General features: G+C 41.1%; 1 protein-coding gene across 1 annotated transcript in view; it reads right to left on the bottom strand.

Moving 5' to 3' along the window:
- The window catches only part of grik1b (glutamate receptor, ionotropic, kainate 1b), a gene marked incomplete at its 5' end in the record, with an annotated part of 64,260 nt that extends 42,190 nt beyond the window's left edge, over window positions 1-22,070 (bottom strand). Inside the window, one exon of the mRNA XM_079823517.1 lies at window positions 22,028-22,070. Coding sequence (XP_079679643.1) covers window positions 22,028-22,070 — 43 coding nt within the window. The remainder of the gene's footprint in view (window positions 1-22,027) is intronic.
- Between the last annotated feature and the right edge of the window lie 1,506 nt (window positions 22,071-23,576).

The following is a 23,576-nucleotide window of genomic DNA, read 5'->3' as shown; positions in this document are numbered from 1 at the left end:
TAAGTAAAATGATTTATGAATAATATCTTATATAAAATATATATATTTTGAGACATGTTGAACTCTGAAACTGCTAGAAAATCAAAGCCATTAATCTAAATAAGTTGTGTTCCAAATTTGAGTTTGATATCTCAAAAAATGAGCTTTCAGTCAGAGTTTTTTTATGCGCAGTGCTAAAGTTTCCCCATTAGATGCCAGCAGAACTGATACACACAGTGTTTGGATTTGTGATTCGCAGTACAGTTGAGTTATAGCTGCATAACTTATCCAATTGTCTTTATAATATGCAGAAGCAGAAAACAGGAATAAAGCGAGTATTTGCTTTATAGGCCAAAACAGGAAGAAAAAAAAATGGCACCATCTGGTAAAAAACAGTACAATTTTTCATTTTGAAGCCTTGCCAACAGAATAAAAGCCTATTAACAAAGATATCATCATGTTACAGTTAAATGGCAATGGGATTAAAAAATGCAGTTTAAATGGGTTCCAATGGGGACATTTTTGTCCAAAAGGCGCTGAAAGGAAGTATTTGGTGTAGATTTTTCAAAGGAAATGGGGGTTATTTATTAAAATTCCAATACATATACACACCAGCAGTTAGCTTTAACACAGGCAAAGTTATCAAAAAAAAACCAAACTGAAAAAGCCAAAAATGTCCATAATGATGCACAAGGGTTAAGAATCTTTTAAGAACTTCTTACTGAAAGGTTCTTTGGGGAATCAAAAACGGTTCTTCATTTACTTACTAACAGCTTACGCCAGCACAAACCCTCTTTTGGTGTTAAAAACTACTGCCAGGATTTACTAAAGACACGCAGTGATACATTAGCACTTAAATGGCAATGGGATTAAAAATTTAAATGGGTTCCAATGGGGACATTTTTGTCCAAAAGGCGCTGAGAGGAAGTATTTTGTACACCCTCTATGCATCACTGTGGGAAAAAAAAACCCTTTTGGAACCTTTATTTTAAGAATTTAACACCAAGAAAGCAAAATGACCAGCATTCTTCAAACACATTAAAGGCCAAATAATCAAACAGTCCTTAATCTTACGGACTTAAAAAACATCCTGTTAATGATGTACATCTGAAATAACCAACTGCTAAAGACAGACTATCAGACAAACCTTCAGTAAAGTTCATGACTTTTATGTATATAATTATGGCACATTTGGTGCCCTAAGTAACACAAAACATGACCAAAGGGTGAAAACATCAGTTAACTATGGGATAAGATGGGATTCTAGCAGTACAGTTTGTGTTTAGTTAGTAGTTTTATTGAGTTACGATGAGAAAAAAAATCTATTGTTTAATATTTAATCAAAATAGTTCTTTCAATCAAAATTGTTCTTGTTTTGTTAACCTTTGTTGTTCCCCACGAATCCCATCAAATCAACACGCCGTTTTTTTCATTCGCCTGTTTGAAAAATGACAACTCAAGAACAATCAGCCTTCAGATGCCAGCGATTGACTGCGAGCAGCTCGAAAAACAACTTCAACTGGATTTTTTTGGGAGAGATTGTGATTGATGTTGTAAGAGAAGAGAGGTAAAGAAGGAGAGGGCAAGGCCTCCCCTCTGGGCTCTGATTGTGAATGACCTTTTTCTTCCACCGGCGCTGTGGCACCTTTCACACTGAGAGACCCTTGTGTGGCTGACACGCGCTCGAATCCAGCCCGATAAACACCAGGGTTAATTACGGTTAGCAAACCATACCACGCAGGAGCTGCTCTCTTCCGTGGGAATATTTCATTCTCACAGGAGGGATAAAAACACAGACTTTCTCATCGGTAAGCTCAAGGTAATGACATTTCACTGTGGCCGTTCGAGCAGAACCACTTACAGGCTTATGTGAAAAGGGCATGAAAATCAAATATGTACTAAAGCTTCAGATGTTCAAATCCTTCCCGTGGAACCGCTCATATTTATTTCAATGGTCTCGGCAGCTTCATCGTTCCGCTGTTCGGCTGCCATGTTTGCTTTAATGATGCTTTCTATCTTATGATATGCTGCATAAACTAATTAGTCAATACAAACTAGCATTACTTATTTTGTAATGCATGCATTGTGTTAAAAACCAGCTGAACAGCCTTGTATATTAAACATACTTATAACATTTTCACTGTGCTTCTGTTCCAAAACCTTGTGAGCTGCCAACATTTTAAGGTATCATAGGTTGTTCAGTAAGGTAGGCAGCAACATTACACGTCTTATTTTGGCTCTTATTTATTTCTCTCTCTCTCTCTCTCTATTAGAGGAATGTATGATTAGCAAGTGCTGTTTGTATGACATATAGCGTTTCCCCCTATTTAGTGTTTTCCAAATAAGTTACTTATGATATTTTAATTCGGTATTTCTCAAACTTTTTATACCAAGAACCACCGCAGAAAATATTTGGCTCTCCAAGTACCACCATAATGAGCAACATTAAAAAGCAGTAGCGCAGTAGGCCTAACTCCAATGAGGACTTCTAAGATAGTATCCTTAATAAAGAACCAATGAGGTTCATTCTTGTGTTATGCAGCATGTTTGAGCTCCCTCAAGAACCAATGAGGTTCATTATTGCGTTTCGCAGCATGTTTGAACTTCTTCAAGAACCAATGAGGTTTATTCTCGCACGTCAAGCAGGTTCTGTTTACGTTCGCTGATCAATGTTTAAATGTGAATAAAAGCCTAAATTCAATCTATTTTTCATATAAAGCGATCGAGTCTCTTCAGAAAATGTTGGACTAAACTGTTCAATTCATCTGGATCAGTTTTACGATCTCTTAATGAAGTTTTTGAAGCGTCAAAGTGGTAGTTGCGTAGCTGTCAATGGAGGAACAGAAAGCTTTCAGATGAACTAAAGTCTTACGGGTTTAGAACAACATGAGGGTGAGCAATTAATGAAAGAATTTTCATTTTGGGGTGAACTAACCCTTTAATAGAAGGAAAATGCATGACAGAAATCATACACCGTCTTATTCTTTCTTCAGCAACCAGATTATGTTAGAATATTAATGCAGAGAAGGTCTGCAACTACAACATTCGTTATTTATTTCATTAGATGCTATTTCTATTTCAGACTTAAATAGAAAAAGTTCTGTTTCTCTCTCTGGCAGCGAGGGAGTCAACCATGACAGGGTCCTGATCTGCTTGTTGCCGGGTTACTGGTTAAGGCACCTGGTTTTCACAGAGCTGTGTTTAAAGTCAATGTCTTCAGAAACAAATGCACCGTCAAGGTTCGCAGGACTGCAATGTCACACACGGGCCGACAAACACAAGGGGTTTTGCTGAGCTTGGACATACTGTATATACAATGATATATGAAAATAGTTATCATTCCGTACCATAGTATACCGTTATACTTTACAGTACAAACCATTCTGAAACCATGAGGACAGCCTGAGCCTAAAGTGGACGCTCTTTTATCTTTCAAATAAAAAAGGCAAAATCCAACTCAATGCACATTTACTATCAAAACAGCTCTTGCATCAGGAGTTAAGAAAGATATCAAACCATTACAGGCTTGTTTACTCTGCGGAAGCTCTACAAATTCAAAGTCACCTTGTGCACATGCTAATCCATGTCTGTAAACACATTGGATGCACCATTTTGAGATTAACTACCTCATGAAGAACAAATCCGCAAGTAAAGTACCTCAAAGTGACCAGTTTCCACAAGCCACTGCATGTAAACCTCTCTGATTTGGTGTACCAGTGGGAAGCCACTGTTGACACGAGCTTCGGGAAACCCCACCGACTCCACGATCAACCTCGAGTCATCATTCAAGTTCAAATACTTTTGAAATCACTCAGGATCTGCTAAATGTTTTACATTAAATTATTTATTTTAATTACATTTATTTTTAATTGATTTATTATTTTTTATAATATATATACACCGATCAGACATAACATTATGACCTAATATTGGACCTACTCCATGGATCGGACTTGTATATAATTTGTTTAATTTAAAGAACATGTTATTTTGCAGTTTTTTTTTTAAATACTTCCAGTAAAACAATTATTTTCCTTTTCAGTCTCTCATGTTCATTGCTTATATCTGGTAATACTCAAATGTGTATTTGCATTGGTAGCATTTCATTTCCCAGCAAATAACCAGGGGTGTACCTGAAAACCATATTTGAGTAAAATTAAAGATGCCATATAGTGAAAATGACACACTAGCCATTGCAAGTCACCAATTCCAATGCGATTTGAGTAAAAGTCTTGATGCACTATGTCCTCAACACCTATGTCACTTGATTCCAGTGAAAAACAAGAAACAGTTGATTTGTTAGGAGAGCAATCACGTTTATTTTCTAAAATCAAAATAAAATTGAACGCCTCAAAAATTGCAATCAATCAAGGTCAACAAAACAGCCTCTTAAACGTCTACAAACACTCAAGTCTCAGTAAAGCTCTAAAAAAGGCGTAAAAAACAATATCCTTCAAAAAGGTCTATTCAATATGACAGATGCATAAAATAATGTTAAGTAAAATTAAATAGTCAAAGCCTACTTGCACTGGATGTGCTGGTTTCGGCCTCATCGCCGACTGAGGTCATGTCCTCATCTCATTTCAGGTGTGGTGATATGGGTAAGTTTAAGGGTGAGGTTAGGGACAGGTGTGGTGGTATGGGTAAGTTTAAGGGTGAGGTTAGGGACAGGTGTGGTGGTATGGGTAAGTTTAAGGGTAAAGTTAGGGACAGGTGAGGTGGTATGGGTAAGTTTAAGGGTAAAGTTAGGGACAGGTGAGGTGGTATGGGTAAGTTTAAGGGTAAAGTTAGGGACAGGTGAGGTGGTATGGGTAAGTTTAAGGGTAAAGTTAGGGACAGTTGTGGTGGTATGGGTAAGTTTAAGGGTAAGGTTAGGGACAGTTGTGGGGGTATGGGTAAGTTTAAGGGTAAGGTTAGGGACAGTTGTGGGGGTATGGGTAAGTTTAAGGGTAAGGTTAGGGACAGTTGTGGTGGTATGGGTAAGTTTAAGGGTAAGGTTAGGGACAGTTGTGGTGGTATGGGTAAGTTTAAGGGTAAGGTTAGGGACAGGTGTGGTATGTGTAAGTTTAAGAGTAAAGTTAGGGACAGGTGTGGTGGTATGGGTAAGTTTAAGGGTAAAGATAGGGACAGTAGTGGTGGTATGGGTAAGTTTAAGGGTAAAGTTAGGGACAGTTGTGGTGGTATGGGTAAGTTTAAGGGTAAGGTTAGGGACAGTTGTGGTGGTATGGGTAAGTTTAAGGGTAAGGTTAGGAACAGGTGTGGTATGTGTAAGTTTAAGGGTAAAGTTAGGGACAGTTGTGGTGGTATGGGTAAGTTTAAGGGTAAGGTTAGGGACAGTTGTGGTGGTATGGGTAAGTTTAAGGGTAAGGTTAGGGACAGGTGTGGTGGTGTGGGTAAGTTTAAGGGTAAGGTTAGGGACAGGTGTGGTGGTATGGGTAAGTTTAAGGGTAAGGTTAGGGACAGTTGTGGTGGTATGGGTAAGTTTAAGGGTAAGGTTAGGGAAAGGTGTGGTGGTATGGGTAAGTTAAAGGGTAAGGTTAGGGACAGGTGTGGTGGTGTGGGTAAGTTTAAGGGTAAGGTTAGGGACAGTTGTGGTGGTATGGGTAAGTTTAAGGGTAAGGTTAGGGACAGGTGTGGTGGTGTGGGTAAGTTTAAGGGTAAGGTTAGGGACAGTTGTGGTGGTGTGGGTAAGTTTAAGGGTAAAGTTAGGGACAGGTGTGGTGGTATGGGTAAGTTTAAGGGTAAAGTTAGGGACAGGTGAGGTGGTATGGGTAAGTTTAAGGGTAAAGTTAGGGACAGGTGAGGTGGTATGGGTAAGTTTAAGGGTAAAGTTAGGGACAGTTGTGGTGGTATGGGTAAGTTTAAGGGTAAGGTTAGGGACAGTTGTGGGGGTATGGGTAAGTTTAAGGGTAAGGTTAGGGACAGTTGTGGGGGTATGGGTAAGTTTAAGGGTAAGGTTAGGGACAGTTGTGGTGGTATGGGTAAGTTTAAGGGTAAGGTTAGGGACAGTTGTGGTGGTATGGGTAAGTTTAAGGGTAAGGTTAGGGACAGGTGTGGTATGTGTAAGTTTAAGAGTAAAGTTAGGGACAGGTGTGGTGGTATGGGTAAGTTTAAGGGTAAAGATAGGGACAGTAGTGGTGGTATGGGTAAGTTTAAGGGTAAAGTTAGGGACAGTTGTGGTGGTATGGGTAAGTTTAAGGGTAAGGTTAGGGACAGTTGTGGTGGTATGGGTAAGTTTAAGGGTAAGGTTAGGGACAGGTGTGGTATGTGTAAGTTTAAGGGTAAAGTTAGGGACAGTTGTGGTGGTATGGGTAAGTTTAAGGGTAAGGTTAGGGACAGTTGTGGTGGTATGGGTAAGTTTAAGGGTAAGGTTAGGGACAGGTGTGGTGGTGTGGGTAAGTTTAAGGGTAAGGTTAGGGACAGGTGTGGTGGTATGGGTAAGTTTAAGGGTAAGGTTAGGGACAGTTGTGGTGGTATGGGTAAGTTTAAGGGTAAGGTTAGGGACAGGTGTGGTGGTATGGGTAAGTTTAAGGGTAAGGTTAGGGACAGGTGTGGTGGTGTGGGTAAGTTTAAGGGTAAGGTTAGGGACAGTTGTGGTGGTATGGGTAAGTTTAAGGGTAAGGTTAGGGACAGGTGTGGTATTTGTGTAAGTTTAAGGGTAAAGTTAGGGACAGTTGTGGTGGTATGGGTAAGTTTAAGGGTAAGGTTAGGAACAGTTGTGGTGGTATGGGTAAGTTTAAGGGTAAGGTTAGGGACAGATGTGGTATGTGTACGTTTAAGGGTAAAGTCAGGGACAGTTGTGGTGGTATGGGTAAGTTTAGGGGTAAGCTTAGGGACAGGTGTGATATGTGTAAGTTTAAGGGTAAGGTTAGGGGCAGGTGTGGTGGTATGGGTAAGTTTAAGGGTAGGGTTAGGGACAGGTGTGGTGGTAAGGGTAAGTTTAAGGGTAGGGTTAGGGACAGGTGTGGTGGTATTGGGTAAGTTTAAGGGTAAAGTTAGGGACAGGTGTGGTATGTGTAAGTTTAAGGGTAAGGTTAGGGACAGTTGTGGTGGTATGGGTAAGTTTAAGGGTAAGGTTACGGACAGGTGTGGCGGTATGGGTAAGTTTAAGGGTAAAGTTAGGGACAGGTGTGGTATGTGTAAGTTTAAGGGTAAGGTTAGGGACAGTTGTGGTGGTATGGGTAAGTTTAAGTAAGGGTAAGGTTAGGGACAGGTGTGGTGGTGTGGGTAAGTTTAAGGGTAAGGTTAGGGACAGGTGTGGTGGTATGGGTAAGTTTAAGGGTAAGGTTAGGGACAGTTGTGGTGGTGTGGGTAAGTTTAAGGGTAAGGTTAGGGACAGGTGTGGTGGTGTGGGTAAGTTTAAGGGTAAGGTTAGGGACAGGTGTGGTGGTATGGGTAAGTTTAAGGGTAAGGTTAGGGACAGTTGTGGTGGTATGGGTAAGTTTAAGGGTAAGGTTAGGGACAGGTGTGGTGGTATGGGTAAGTTTAAGGGTAAGGTTAGGGACAGGTGTGGTGGTGTGGGTAAGTTTAAGGGTAAGGTTAGGGACAGTTGTGGTGGTATGGGTAAGTTTAAGGGTAAGGTTAGGGACAGGTGTGGTATTTGTGTAAGTTTAAGGGTAAAGTTAGGGACAGTTGTGGTGGTATGGGTAAGTTTAAGGGTAAGGTTAGGGACAGTTGTGGTGGTATGGGTGAATTTAAGGGTAAGGTTAGGGACAGGTGTGGTATGTGTAAGTTTAAGGGTAAAGTCAGGGACAGTTGTGGTGGTATGGGTAAGTTTAAGGGTAAGGTTAAGGACAGGTGTGATATGTGTAAGTTTAAGGGTAAAGTTAGGGGCAGGTGTGGTGGTATGGGTAAGTTTAAGGGTAGGGTTAGGGACAGTTGTGGTATGTGTAAGTTTAAGGGTAAAGTTAGGGGCAGGTGTGGTGGTTTGGGTAAGTTTAAGGGTAAGGTTAGGGACAGGTGTGGTGGTTTGGGTAAGTTTAAGGGTAAGGTTAGGGACAGGTGTGGTATGTGTAAGTTTAAGGGTAAGGTTAGGGACAGTTGTGGTATGTGTAAGTTTAAGGGTAAAGTTAGGGACAGTTGTGGTGGTTTGGGTAAGTTTAAGGGCAAGGTTAGGGACAGGTGTGGTATGTGTAAGTTTAAGGGTAAAGTTAGGGACAGTTGTGGTGGTATGGGTAAGTTTAAGGGTAAAGTTAGGGGCAGGTGTGGTGGTATAAGTAAGTTTAAGGGTAGGGTTAGGGACAGGTGTGGTGGTATGGGTAAGTTTAAGGGTAAAGCTAGGGACATGTGTGGTGGTATGGGTAAGTTTAAGGGTAGGGTTAGGGACAGGTGTGGTGATATGGGTAAGCTTAAGGGTAAGGTTAGGGACAGGTGTGGTGGTATGGGTAAGTTTAAGGGTAGGGTTAGGGACAGGTGTGGTGGTATTGGGTAAGTTTAAGGGTAGGGTTAGGGACAGGTGTGGTGGTATTGGGTAAGCTTAAGGGTAAAGTTAGGGACAGGTGTGGTGGTATTGGGTAAGTTTAAGGGTAGGGTTAGGGACAGGTGTGGTGGTATTGGGTAAGTTTAAGGGTAAAGTTAGGGACAGGTGTGGTGTGGGTAAGTTTAAGGGTAAAGCTAGGGGCAGGTGTGGTGGTATGGGTAAGTTTAAGGGTAAAGTTAGGGGCAGGTGTGGTGGTATAAGTAAGTTTAAGGGTAGGGTTAGGGACAGGTGTGGTGGTATGGGTAAGTTTAAGGGTAAAGCTAGGGACATGTGTGGTGGTATGGGTAAGTTTAAGGGTAGGGTTAGGGACAGGTGTGGTGATATGGGTAAGCTTAAGGGTAAGGTTAGGGACAGGTGTGGTAGTATGGGTAAGTTTAAGGGTAGGGTTAGGGACAGGTGTGGTGGTATTGGGTAAGTTTAAGGGTAGGGTTAGGGACAGGTGTGGTGGTATTGGGTAAGCTTAAGGGTAAAGTTAGGGACAGGTGTGGTGGTATTGGGTAAGTTTAAGGGTAGGGTTAGGGACAGGTGTGGTGGTATTGGGTAAGTTTAAGGGTAAAGTTAGGGACAGGTGTGGTGTGGGTAAGTTTAAGGGTAAAGCTAGGGGCAGGTGTGGTGGTATGGGTAAGTTTAAGGGTAAAGTTAGGGACAGGTGTGGTGTGGGTAAGTTTAAGGGTAAAGCTAGGGGCAGGTGTGGTGGTATGGGTAAGTTTAAGGGTAAGGTTAGGGACAGGTGTGGTGGTATGGGTAAGTTTAAGGGTAAAGTTAGGGACAGGTGTGGTGGTGTGGGTAAGTTTAAGGGTAAAGCTAGGGACAGGTGTGGTGGTATGGGTAAGGTTAGGGACAGGTATGGGGGTATGGGTAAGTTTAAGGGTAACGCTAGGGGCAGGTGTGGGGGTATGGGGAAGTTTGAGGGTAAAGTTAAGGACATGTGTGGTGGTATGGGTAATTTTAAGGGTAATGCTAGGGGCAGGTGTGGTGGTGTGGGTAAGGTTAGGGACAGGTGTGGGGGTATGGGTAAGTTTAAGGGTAAAGTTAAGGACATGTGTGGTGGTATGGGTAAGTTTAAGGGTAAAGTTAGGGACAGGTGTGGTGGTGTGGGTAAGTTAGGGACAGGTGTGGTGTGGGTAAGTTTAAGGGTAAAGTTGGGGACATGTGTGGTGGTATGGGTAAGTTTAAGGGTAAAGTTAGGGACAGGTGTGGTGGTGTGGGTAAGTTAGGGACAGGTGTGGTGGTATGGGTAAATTTAAGGGTAAAGTTGGGGACATGTGTGGTGGTATGGGTAAGTTAGGGACAGGTGTGGTGTGGGTAAGTTTAAGGGTAAAGTTAAGGACATGTGTGGTGGTATGGGTAAGTTTAAGGGTAAAGTTAGGGACAGGTGTGGTGGTGTGGGTAAGTTAGGGACAGGTGTGGTGGTATGGGTAAATTTAAGGGTAAAGTTGGGGACATGTGTGGTGGTATGGGTAAGTTTAAGGGTAGGGTTAGGGACATATGTGGTGATATGGGTAAGTTTAAGGGTAAAGTTAGGGACAGGTGTGGTGGTAATGGTAAGTTTAAGGGTAGGGTTAGGGACAGGTGTGGTGGTATTGGGTAAGTTTAAGGGTAAAGTTAGGGACAGGTGTGGTGGTATGGGTAAGTTTAAGGGTAAAGTTAGGGACAAGTGTGGTGGTATGGGTAAGTTTAAGGGTAAAGTTAGGGACAGGTGTGGTGGTGTGGGTAAGTTAGGGACAGGTGTGGTGTGGGTAAGTTTAAGGGTAAAGCTAGGGGCAGGTGTGGTGGTATGGGTAAGTTTAAGGGTAAAGTTAGGGACAAGTGTGGTGGTATGGGTAAGTTTAAGGGTAAAGTTAGGGACAGGTGTGGTGGTGTGGGTAAGTTTAAGGGTAAAGTTAGGGACAGGTGTGGTGGTATGGGTAAGGTTAGGGACAGGTGTGGGGGTATGGGTAAGTTTAAGGGTAAAGCTAGGGGCAGGTGTGGTGGTGTGGGTAAGGTTAGGGACAGGTGTGGTGGTATGGGTAAGTTTAAGGGTAAAGCTAGGGGCAGGTGTGGTGGTATGGTTAAGTTTAAGGGTAAAGTTAGGGACAGGTGTGGTGGTGTGGGTAAGTTTAAGGGTAAAGTTAGGGACAGGTGTGGTGGTATGGTTAAGTTTAAGGGTAAAGTTAGGGACAGGTGTGGTGGTGTGGGTAAGTTTAAGGGTAAAGTTAGGGACAGGTGTGGTGGTATGGTTAAGTTTAAGGGTAAAGTTAGGGACAGGTGTGGTGGTATGGTTAAGTTTAAGGGTAAAGTTAGGGACAGGTGTGGTGGTGTGGGTAAGTTTAAGGGTAAAGTTAGGGACAGGTGTGGTGGTGTGGGTAAGTTAGGGACAGGTGTGGTGTGGGTAAGTTTAAGGGTAAAGTTGGGGACATGTGTGGTGGTATGGGTAAGTTTAAGGGTAGGGTTAGGGACATGTGTGGTGATATGGGTAAGTTTAAGGGTAAAGTTAGGGACAGGTGTGGTGGTAATGGTAAGTTTAAGGGTAGGGTTAGGGACAGGTGTGGTGGTATTGGGTAAGTTTAAGGGTAAAGTTAGGGACAGGTGTGGTGGTATGGGTAAGTTTAAGGGTAAAGTTAGGGACAAGTGTGGTGGCATGGGTAAGTTTAAGGGTAAAGTTAGGGACAGGTGTGGTGGTGTGGGTAAGTTAGGGACAGGTGTGGTGTGGGTAAGTTTAAGGGTAAAGCTAGGGGCAGGTGTGGTGGTATGGGTAAGTTTAAGGGTAAAGTTAGGGACAAGTGTGGTGGTATGGGTAAGTTTAAGGGTAAAGTTAGGGACAGGTGTGGTGGTGTGGGTAAGTTTAAGGGTAAAGTTAGGGACAGGTGTGGTGGTATGGGTAAGGTTAGGGACAGGTGTGGGGGTATGGGTAAGTTTAAGGGTAAAGCTAGGGGCAGGTGTGGTGGTGTGGGTAAGGTTAGGGTGGTGGTATGGGTAAGTTTAAGGGTAAAGCTAGGGGCAGGTGTGGTGGTATGGTTAAGTTTAAGGGTAAAGTTAGGGACAGGTGTGGTGGTGTGGGTAAGTTTAAGGGTAAAGTTAGGGACAGGTGTGGTGGTATGGTTAAGTTTAAGGGTAAAGTTAGGGACAGGTGTGGTGGTGTGGGTAAGTTTAAGGGTAAAGTTAGGGACAGGTGTGGTGGTATGGTTAAGTTTAAGGGTAAAGTTAGGGACAGGTGTGGTGGTATGGTTAAGTTTAAGGGTAAAGTTAGGGACAGGTGTGGTGGTGTGGGTAAGTTTAAGGGTAAAGTTAGGGACAGGTGTGGTGGTGTGGGTAAGTTTAAGGGTAAAGTTAGGGACAGGTGTGGTGGTGTGGGTAAGTTTAAGGGTAAAGTTAGGGACAGGTGTTGTGGTGTGGGTAAAGTTAGGGACAGGTGTGGTGGTGTGGGTAAAGTTAGGGACAGGTGTGGTGGTGTGGGTAAGGTTAGGGACAGGTGTGGTGGTATCGGTAAGTTTAAGGGTAAAGCTAGGGGCAGGTGTGGTGGTGTGGGTAAGTTTAAGGGTAAAGCTAGGGGCAGGTGTGGTGGTGTGGGTAAGTTTAAGGGTAAAGCTAGGGGCAGGTGTGGTGGTGTGGGTAAGTTTAAGGGTAAAGCTAGGGGCAGGTGTGGTGGTGTGGGTAAGTTTAAGGGTAAGGTTAGGGACAGGTGTGGTGGTGTGGGTAAGTTTAAGGGTAAAGTTAGGGACAGGTGTGGTGGTATGGGTAAGTTTAAGGGTAAAGCTAGGGGCAGGTGTGGTGGTGTGGGTAAGTTTAAGGGTAAGGTTAGGGACAGGTGTGGTGGTGTGGGTAAGTTTAAGGGTAAAGTTAGGGACAGGTGTGGTGGTATGGGTAAGTTTAAGGGTAGGGTTAGGGACAGGTGTGGTGGTGTGGGTAAGTTTAAGGGTAAAGTTAGGGACAGGTGTGGTGGTATGGGTAAGTTTAAGGGTAGGGTTAAGGTGTAAGGGACGTGTCAACAATGTAATTATAAATGTAACTACAGATGTAATTACATGCAGGTAATTTTTCAAATGTAAGTATAATGTAAAAACATGTATGTACACAATAAGTGCATTGTATCAAATTATTAATTTAAATGTTAGTAGTACAAAGTTAAGGCCACCTAATAAAAAAAGTGGGTCCCTCAGATATATTGTTGTAAATGTAAAAGTAATTTGTTACTTTACTAGTTACTTGAGAAAAGTAATCTCATTACATAACTCAAGTTACTTATAACTACTTATAAGTGTTAGGGGTAACGCATTACATGTAAAGCTATATGTACATTTAAATTATTTAATTACATTTTTTGCATTTAATTCATGTTTGTTTTTTGTTTTTTTATCCAATAAAACAAGTCTTTCCATTCTCAAACGCTCCTGTTCATGTGCAGCTCTTCTTTATTTACAAATACAAGATGGAGGAGGTCACCTCAAGGATCTTATTCAAAACCCTATTCTCACATTTGCGTATAGGACAAATATCACCTCAAAAGCAGCAGAGCATTATGGAAGTGAATTACAGCAGTGATGAAAATGTAAGGCTGAGCAGTCAAGCAAGAAACATTGAACATGCCAGAATCCTCTAACATCCTCACCTTCATGTGACTTCCAGCGGAGATGTAGCAGCACAAATGAGGATTGCTTTTCATTAGAGAAGCGTTCCACTACTCTGACCTGCTTTGGAAGGAATGATGTTAGGATTACGGTGGTTTCTATGGAATTTGGCTGTTCTCAGATTCAGAGAGCAGATGCATCTGAACCTGAATACTTTTTTTAGAATTCAAAACACAGAGCTAACATTTCTAACCTTCTGAAAAACACAGTAATACACAATTGATTGGAGCTTCTGACACATTGACCTGTTATATAATCATCCAATCACAGACCAATTAAATAGACAAAAATCTTAGAATCTGGGAACAAACTGGGCACAGTTTCAGAAACACTTGATGAACCACATCATCATCATCGTCGTGCATGTAGTTCATTCAGATTTCAACTGGCTTCACCTACACCTCATTGGCAGACATGTCTTCAGCTCTGACATCATCGCAGGGGCTTTTGGGTAATGAGATGCTAATCAAATATAGGCATCAATCAAAAGTGTGACTTTGACAAATTGCACAATTCGCCGTGAAGTGGAATAAATCTGAATTAATTGATTTCAGGCTCGGGGTTCGTAATGTTTGCGTGTAACATGGACAACCTTGGTTTGTCTTTGAGACTGCTGACTCGAAACAAAGATGTATTTCACTGATGGACTGAAACTCCATTCAAATATAAAAAAAAAAACGCACACATTCTACTTAAAGGGATAGTTCACCCAAAAAGTCAAATAACCCCATGATTAACTCACCGTCCAGTCATTCTAGGTGTATAATGACATTCTTCTTTCACACATTTAGGAAAAGTCAAGGTACTATAGCTATATGGGTTCAATTTCAACAAAGTTATTACATTGGAAAATTTAAAAACGGTCAAAATGACCGCCTTGGTAGTTCTAGACTAGTGTTAACCCCCCTGAGCCGTGTGGGTTACTTTTATAATGGATGGATGCACTTTTTTGGTCTTTAAATTGTGGGCTGCCATTCACTGCCATTATAAAGTTTGGATTAGCCAGAAGATTTTTTAATATAACTCTGATTTTATTCGTCTGAATGAAGAAAGTCATAAGCCGCGTTTCCACCGCAGGAACTTTACCCCGGAACCAGGAACTTTGGGGGGGAACTCTGTGTGTTTCGACCGCAGGAACCAGGGTCTAAATGAAGTTCCGGGTAAATATTTCCCCCTCCAAACGGCCCTGCTTGCGAGGTGGGACTTTTCAAAAGTTCGCGAACTTTCGGGGGTGGGACTTGGGCGCTGAACATGCTGATTGGTTGAGCTCTCGCAGCTATTTTTTTTTCCACCGCCATATTTACAAGTCTTTTGCGAGGTGGGTTCCGTGGGTTTTGCGTTCAGTAAATATTTTTTTTGCAACAATGGAGTTCAACAAAAAATTCGACCGATGGACAGACGACGAGGTTCAGGCTTTATTGAGCATATATGCGGAGGAGGACATCCAGCGGGAACTGAAACGGCGACCCGCAATGAAAAGGTATACCTGAAGATATCGGTTCGGTTCCAGTCACACTGGAAAACAGTGCAGAGAGAAGTTGAAGAAATTAAGACAAGATTACAAGAAATTAAAGGATCATAACAACCGGAGCGGTTCCGACCGGCGTATCAACAAGTGGCATGACCGCCTGGACGCGTTGCTGGGACACAGACCGTCCTTTTCTAGGGCAGCGGTAACGAAAGACTCGGCTAGTGCGTTGTTGGAAACCATCCAGGAATCCGAAGGTAAAGGTAAGGTAAATATATCATCTTGGTATCATCTATTAAACTCGTTGCAGTGTTTAACTTTTTTCAACGTGCTTTTCCAGACGTAACGAGTGGCCCTGATGAATCGTAGGCAACGGAGACCAGCGTGTTTTCCCCCGCGGTCACCAGTACGTTATAAAGCTGACAAAAATGTGTATATATTTAAAAACTGATGTGTAATCCTTAATGGTTTTGTTGTTTTTAATTGTAAACTTAAATTGCCCATGATAAAAAATTGCACACTGGGCATTGTTCAAGCTGGGCAAACAATTGTTCATTATTTGTAGTGAAAACACTTTAAATAATTAATTGATGGTTTCTATTGTTTCATGGTTGCCTTGTGTATTAATTTCCATGTGTTTCTGTGCAATTTTAAAGGAAGAGGGACTGTGACTTTTTTGATGCACTGAGGGACATGGAGGATGCTAACCGGGCCGTCCTGCAGCATGGACAAGAACAGCCTGACCAATATATGCAGCTGTTACTGGATGGCCAGGCCGAGGAGAGATGAGGAGGCAAGAGCTGGCATTCCACCAGTCAGAAGCGGAAGAAAGCAGACGGCAGCAGAGGGACTTTCAGACTGGGTTTCTGTCTGTTCTTGGACAGTTTGTCCAGTCGTTCAAGAAGTAGCCACAATGACCAGCCGCTTGAATGAAGCATTTGCACTACCACACTTGTACTTTATATATTGTGCGTGTTGGCACAGCTCTTGGAAAGGTTACTGAAAAATACACTTTTTTTTATATTGTTGTTTTCACATTTTATATTTTCATTTTATTGTTCTAGTAATTTATTTGTCTTTGCACACTTTTATTTTAATTTTGTAAGAACTAATCTGTCTAAAATAAAGTAAAATGTGTAAAATGTCACTGTGTCTTTAATTTCCACATTCTATAACCACATTCTAATTGTATTCATATAGTGTAGGAAGCAAATAAAAGGGCTGCTGCTCGCAAGTCTTTCTGAATATGCACATAAACATATCTAGAAAACCCAAATATTATATTTTTAAATGTATAACTATGTGAATGTAGTATAATAACTTATAACCACAACTTAAGTGAAGCCATAAGTGTGGTCCTGCTTCATTTCAAATTTGAGGAAGAAGTCTCTAAAATTATGCATTTAATGAAGCATATTGTAATACTAGTCATGTGAATTTTTTTTTTGTGAATGTTAAGAGATGTTATTGTGATAAAAAATAAAATACTTGCAGTCTAGTACCTAATCTTTCAACTGCTTAATTCAGTCTATTGTTTTCATTCAATTAACTTTTCACACATCTGTCATGACTGAAACCTCATTATCCTTTTATAGAAAATATTTTGTTTTGGAATTGAGCTATTACAACACATTCAGATTTTGGATTGCCCATCATTCCATTTTGCATTAAAATGGTCAAACCAGGTGAAAGTGCACGTTTAAATAAACAGTGTTGGTAATGTGTATACTAGTGTATCTCCTCCACTTGTTATTGTTGCAGACAGTATCGCGCAAAAGTGATTACTGTCCGTCGGTAACTGGGAGAAGCAGTCGCGCGCATTCCCACGTCACCGGACTAATTTGCCTAATCTTCCCGGTACTTTAGACCGTGGTGGAAACGCAGATAGTAGCAGGTCTGGGGGAGAAAAAGTTCCTGGGAAAAAAGTTCCTGGTACAAATAGTTCCGGGTAATTTCGGTGGAAACGCGGCTATATACACCTAGGATGACTTGAGGGTGAGTAAATCATGGGCTAATGTTCATTTTTGGGTGAACTATCCTTTTAAAGCTGCATTTTACAAATCATAAATCTTGTATATCAAATAATGCAAATGCATCTTCAAATAAATTAACGGGGGCATGGGACAAAAAACGCCAACGATATGCTTCCAAAAACCAAGATATGGTCCCTGTTAGGGCTGCACAATATATTGAAATTATCGAAATATCGCAAATGTACATATCGCAATATGCATATCGCAATGGTACGCAATATCTGAATGATTTTAATAGGCTACTTCAACATTGTGAAAAGTGTGCGTTTTAGGTTGATGCATATAGCAGAGAATAGACTGGGCACACGACTGTTACTTAAATGACTTGCTTGACGTTAAAAAGAGTTATTAAATGCAATAACTTGCGAAAAACAACTCCTTGCAGTCTCGTGCTGTCTGACACACACACGAAACGTGCACACAAGCCGTTCTTTTTTTCATGTCTTGTTACACACTTGAACTGTCAAATACACACACAGTTGTGTCAAAATGGCTGTCTTGATGAGTATTCATGTAAACACAGTCGGTTATGCTTTAAGTGAACGATATCCATTTGGGAAAGAAATAGATTTCACACACTTAAAGCAATATCGTATCGCATATCGAATATCGCGTTATTTAACAGGAATTTTTCTTCAATATCGCATAGCCCTAGTCCCTGTATAAGTTCTTGTTTTTAATATTTCGAAGCAATATCACACGAGCAAAAGGGCTGTTTTTCCAAATATCAGCACGTTTGCAAATGTGATATTGATTTTATACAACAACTCAATAAACAGTAAGTTAATAGGCTATTAGGTGGCTTATATTTTAGACATGTGTCTGTTGTTTTTTTTTGTCCAAACAGGAGAGCCATTGCGCATCTCTTGGCAACACAGTTTTATTACTGAATGAATCAATGTTTTTGAACGAATCATTCTATAATGAACGACTCAGTCACTTCTGCTTTGTGCCGTTTTGAAGGAATCATTTGACTGAATGATTCAATGGGCTCTATCATACGGCAGCCGCAAAGCAACTAGTTTCAGCCAGACGCAGTTCTCATTTTCACGTCCAGCGCCACGTTGTTTAAATAGCAAATGCACTCGCGCCCATCTGTTCACCCATGGGTGTGCTGGTCTGGAAATCAGGTGCATTGTTGGTGCGTTGCTATTTTGAGGAACTGAAATCAAAATCGCAGTATTTTGTGTTATTTAAAGAGCGCGTTAGTAATATGCGCCATATGCGGGTGCACAACGTGCATACACTCTGCTTATTACACACACAGGGAGCAGCACACAAACATTTTTAAATATTACAAATAAAAGGATTCCTCTCTGGAGAAGCGTTCAGTCTTTCCACTTGCAAATTCCACCATGTAAATAGTGAATCTGCAATGGCGCGAGCTCAACTGGCTTTTAAAGGGAATGGGAGATGAGACTCTGATTGGTTTATTGCACATTACACCCAAAACACACCCATGATCTTTAAGACAGTAGGTACAACCCTTTTGGACCATGTGCCAAGCGCGCCGACCATTTTTTCCGTGGTTAAATTAGCAAAAGTGGATTTGGACCCGTCCTATGTGCACCTGCGCTGTGCGCTTCAGGGTCCAAGGTCTGAATATTCCTGATGGCAATATCAGTCCTTCAAACCAACTCACCAATGCTGCTTTTATATAAACAGCAATGTTGTGAAATATTATTACGATTTAAAATAACTTTTCTATTTCAACATATTTTAAAATGTAATTTATTCCTATTATAAATCATGATATTAGAATAATTTCTGGAGGATCATGTGACACTGAAGACTGCAGTAATGATGCTGAAAATGCAGCTTTGATCACAGGAATAAATTACATTTTACAATATATTATCATAGAAAACAGTTATTTTAAAATTTTTATAATATTTCACAACAATATTACTGTTTTTTACTGTATTTTTGATCAAATAAATGCAGCCTTGGTGAGCATAAGAGACTTCTTTTCAGACATTAAAAAAACACATCTTAATTATTCCTAACGTTTGACCGGTAGTGTAGGTTTTAACTTTTGAATCAAATGGCCTAGAAGCTAAATTCTGGATTTTGGTGAAAGCCGTCTTGATCATCCTCAAATATAATCCTGAGACTGTGCCAGTCTGTTGCTGTGAGAGTTGTGGACGTGAGTGTTGAGTCTCAGAGACGGACCTCACTGCGATGTGAGCCAACAGCTAAAGGATCGAAGGACAAAGATGCAGTTGTTTCCTCCATTCATTTAACATCCCACTATCCCACATCACTGGATCACAGCCATGGGTGTGTGTTTGATGTGTGTGAGACTGAGATGTCTCTGTTCTGGGTACCTGATCTCTAGAACTGGCCAATAAGATGCTTTAAGTTTATATATACTCTTGTTCTGATTAAAAATATACCGTAAACAGAGACATTAACAGTGCAATGCACTTCAACTATTGTTTTGAATAACAGCATCTAATTCATCTGATCATAAACATCACAGTGATGCTTTCAAAAACACACTGAATATCACAAAATGCTCTGACAAAAACATATCACGGTCATATTTCGCCTAAATATAATTATAAAAAATAACTAATTTAGGACCACAAAATGCATTCTGACATTATTTTCATGAGTTTTAGCACATTTTATAATATATAATAATTGACAAATACATTATTTACAATTAATTGCTGTTAATTACAGCAATTATCCTACTGTATTACAATAATGAGAGTCTAATGAGAATTATTCATAGGGAGGAATAAATGTTTAGCTTTTGGTGTGAAATGTGACCTGGACATATTTCATGAGATTCCCCCCTTATACTTTTCTAGTTTCTAAAACAGTTTTTAGTCGGTTTAAATAAAATGTTAAACACTCTTAAGCTATAAAATCCGACTTTTCGCACCCAAACATTTGCTAAATGCACACATGTAAATGTGAATGTAAATAAGGCAGCATATCATAATCAAATATTACTCAATGAAACATGTCTTTGCTGCTGAGCCTCGGGGCGTCCTGGCAATGCTTTGGCAGGGTTTTTCTGGATGTCCGGGCGTCACTGCCCACTCTGAGGGTCTCTGAGCAGAAAGCAGATTAGCCCCGGCTTGTTTAACATGCTTAACATGGACGATTTCCCAGTATTACCCAGTGACTGGGTTTCTAACACAGCAAAAGCTGAGAGGACTAATTGAAACACCAACCATATGGAGCAGATTAAATGTTTGCAGAGAAAAAAAAGATTAGATTCAACCTCAGACTGGGAGAAATTATAGCGGAGGATTAAATGCACAAAGAACATTATTAAAGGCTCCAAAGGAACATTATCGGCCACCTCAGGTACTAACCAATCCATAAATCTCAATTGTTATTTAACTAGTTAACAACCACACTATGTTTTGAACAACATCACACAATCTTTACAGCAGGGGTTCTCAAATAACAATCGATGAACCATTGCAGGCAATTGCTCTACGATTAACTAAGGCTTATGATGCTTTTGGGAAACGCAGCGCTGCAGAGTTTTGCCCCAACCCAGATGAAACTCGCTGTAGCTTTCTAGTAACTTGACCCTGGCTGTGTCCGAAATCGCCCCTATACCCTTAAATAAGGCACTAATTGCGGAGACAGCCATTTGTAGTGGTGTCCGAAAGCATAGGGGACATTATCGAGAGCACTCATTCAATCCCACAATGCACTGTGATAATGAGTGTACAGCCAATGTACACTCAAAGGCTAGAGAATACCCACAATGCACTGTGAGGGTCATGCCAAATTAATTCCCGCGTGTGACCAGAAGATGGCGGCCGCATGCGAATCGTCCATCCATTCATTTTCCAAACCGCTGGTCCAATGAGGGTACAGCGTAATATCATAGGCCCTGTCCCAAATGGCACCCTAAACCCTCGCGGCCTTCCTCAGAGTCCGCACTTTCATGACGTAATGCCGCTTTGACTTCCGGGAAGAAGTCCGCTGCTTAACCCGCACCAGTGGAAGCTGGAAGCATCATCTCATACATGCACAATTCAAAGAGGTACACAAACTAATGACCCAGAATTTATGAATGATATTCTGTTATCTAGATAGGATACATTCAAATTGTGCTTCTAGAACATTATAGAAAAAAATAAAAGGGCCAGTGCGATCATAAGACTAAACATATTCTAATTCTGCTGCGTTAGATTCAAAATAGACAGATTTAGTTTTACCAGCCAAAAACGGTTTTCACTGTCAACAAAATTCTACCTCTTTTTCCATGATTGACATTTAGCACTTCAAGATTGTTAAAAATAATAATGTTCTAATAAGAAAAATCACATGCAATCATGTGTGATGACCAAAAGCTAAACAAATGACTTCAGGCTTTGACGTTTTCATCAAGTAAAATGTCTGAATGTCATTGCATTGGATGACAAAATATCAAATCAAATTGCATCTACATCATTGTTGCTCAATGATTTCAATCAGCTTGATGATTTTTAGTGGATGTATAAGATCTGGAAGAGCACAGATATTACTCAAACCAAAAGCAGATTAGTCAGAACCATCAACTTTCCCACAATGTTATATGGAGTCGGACACTGGCAGATAGAAAGAAAATCAATGCATTTGAAATGCTGGCGTAAACTGTTTCAAATACCATGGATAGCCAGGAAAACAAACAGAGAAGTACCGAATCACATTAAAACCAGGGACGTCACTATAAGCTGAAATCACTAGACTTATTTTGGCCATGTTATGCGAGCAAAGTGCCTGGAGAAGTCAGTTATGTTGGGAATGGTCAGTGGAGAGCAAAGAACTCGCTCGACACCATTTAAAACAGATGCCAATATGAACATTGAACAGTTGAAAGAAGCTGTGCTCGACAGGATAGCATGGAAAATGCTTGTCCATAAGGTCACCGAGAGTCGGATATGACTGAATGGATAGATCATCATCATCAGTGGATGTATGAAGTCAGTTCTCCTCAAATGCACACAGGCGTGACTATATCCACTGTTTAATCAAAACAAAAAATCTGGTGTCGAATTTACTTTGTCAATTTTCCCTCAGAAATTCCAAGTAGCCTACAATTCACAAATAAATCGTATTTTCTTGTAAAACATACCCCAATAATCTTTGTTCACAACTTTGAAAAAGCATTTTTTACTGCTTTTTGAGGAAATATTCTGTGCTTGTGCTGTTTCTTGAAAATAAAAGCCACTTTGTTTGATATTTTAGTCTAACAGACATGGCATTCAAACATTGTAAGTGACTAAAATGTCGATAAATCGACCACTTTTATTGCATAGAAGCATGAGGCACACCAATTAATTTGCTATCTAATGCAGTAACATTCAGAATTTCAAGTCACTTCAAGTGTCCAGATACTGAAATTGGCAGAACAAACAAAAACTAAAAAAGTATAGTCCAGAAATGTTAATTTCACATATATTAAAGCACATAGCTGTTATTAATAAAGGGCTTTCTTACTCACCGATTCTCAAGACCTGCTGCGCGCTGAGACTGACCTCTGCCATCAGACACAGCAGGATGAAGCTCACACCTGTCCCCTTCATGGTGCACCTGCAGGAGGAACGTTCAACATCCATATCCTTCTTCTTTTTGTATCCATTCAGGAATAATTTCCATCCGAGCAGCATCTTTCCACTCACTCGCACTGGTGGGAATCACCCATCCTCACATCCATGGGTGCTAACTGGGCATCACTTTCCAGAATAAGTCACCGTGAATGAGCATCCCTCCCGCGGGGCTTTCAGGACATAGTGGTGCTGCTGACAGGGACCGAGCGCGCGGAGAACGACTCCCAGTCCGTGCGCGCGGGCTCAATTGAGGGCACTGTCGACTCTCTGATCCGCAAACATGGATCCGTTGTGAAGATTAACTTCAAATCTGGCAGCAGTCGACCTCGACAACGTCTTTGCTCTTTGGTACACCGAGGAAATGATTAAATCTTGTGCCGGAGCTCTGATGGAAACGCACATCTGCCAGCAGATTAAATACCCGTTTATGTGTCACTCGCTGTCTGTGATTTCGCCAAACGGGAAGACACCCTTATTCAACAGCAGTTAACCCAATTTTAATAAAACATTACTCGCATTATATAAAACTGCAACTAAAACGACCAGGTGAGAAGAAAAGTGCGCGGATGCAGCTGTGAGAAGTTTGTTTGTGTGTGACTGTGTGTGAAGTAGTTGAGATTTGATTCACTACAATGATTCAAATCTTAAACAAGTTCAGTTGAAAAAAGATTCGATCAAATTTGTCAGTGGCTGATTTCGGAATAGCATACTCTTACTATTTCTGCTAAATAAAAATATGGCTGTGCGCTATTCCGAATTCAGTCCTTTTTTTGCGTTATGGGCGAGTCATTGAATCTTTACTCAACCACGATTTTTTTTAACTAGTTGCTCACTCGTGACAGAAACAAGTCCGAGGGCAGAGCCGGCTCTCCCTATAAGCGAACTAAGCGGCTGCTTAGGGCCCCGCCGCCACTAGGGGGCCCCCTAACTACAGATTGCACTCGCCAGCGTCCCCGCAGTTTATCACGCAAGACGCTCAATTCGCGTCATTCGCACCGCGCGAAAAGCGCCTTCCGCGCCGCGGGACCTCTAGACGCGCGTCAACGCGCCTTTCCATTGACTTAACATTGAAATCAAATCGCTCGCGCCAGACACTCTATTTGCGTTTGGTGTGAACGCAGCATAACGTTAGCTGTCCGTCGATTATGCTGAATCAACATTGCTTGAGACAGACCCACCTCCTTTGAATGTATTTTCTTTTTAACAGTTAACGTTACATGACCTACACTAGTTCTGGGAAAGAAAAAAACGAAAAATCTTTGTCTCAATAGACGCTTATTACAATAAAAAAATAGTTTAAGAACATTCGAGAGAAAGAAAGTAATAGGAAGAGAAAGAGCAATCATTTGACAGTCAAAATCAAAATGAAGTTTAAAATAAAGCGGTTAAATACAAGCTTTTTCTTATGGTCTTAATTGAATAGGCAATTAAAGATTATTAATA

The sequence above is a fragment of the Gobio gobio genome (genome assembly GCF_949357685.1).
Source record: "Gobio gobio genome assembly, chromosome: 8".
Lineage (NCBI taxonomy): Eukaryota > Metazoa > Chordata > Actinopteri > Cypriniformes > Gobionidae > Gobio > Gobio gobio.
The sequence above is the reverse complement of the archived record's forward strand: the minus strand, read 5'-3'. Positions and strand labels throughout refer to the sequence as shown.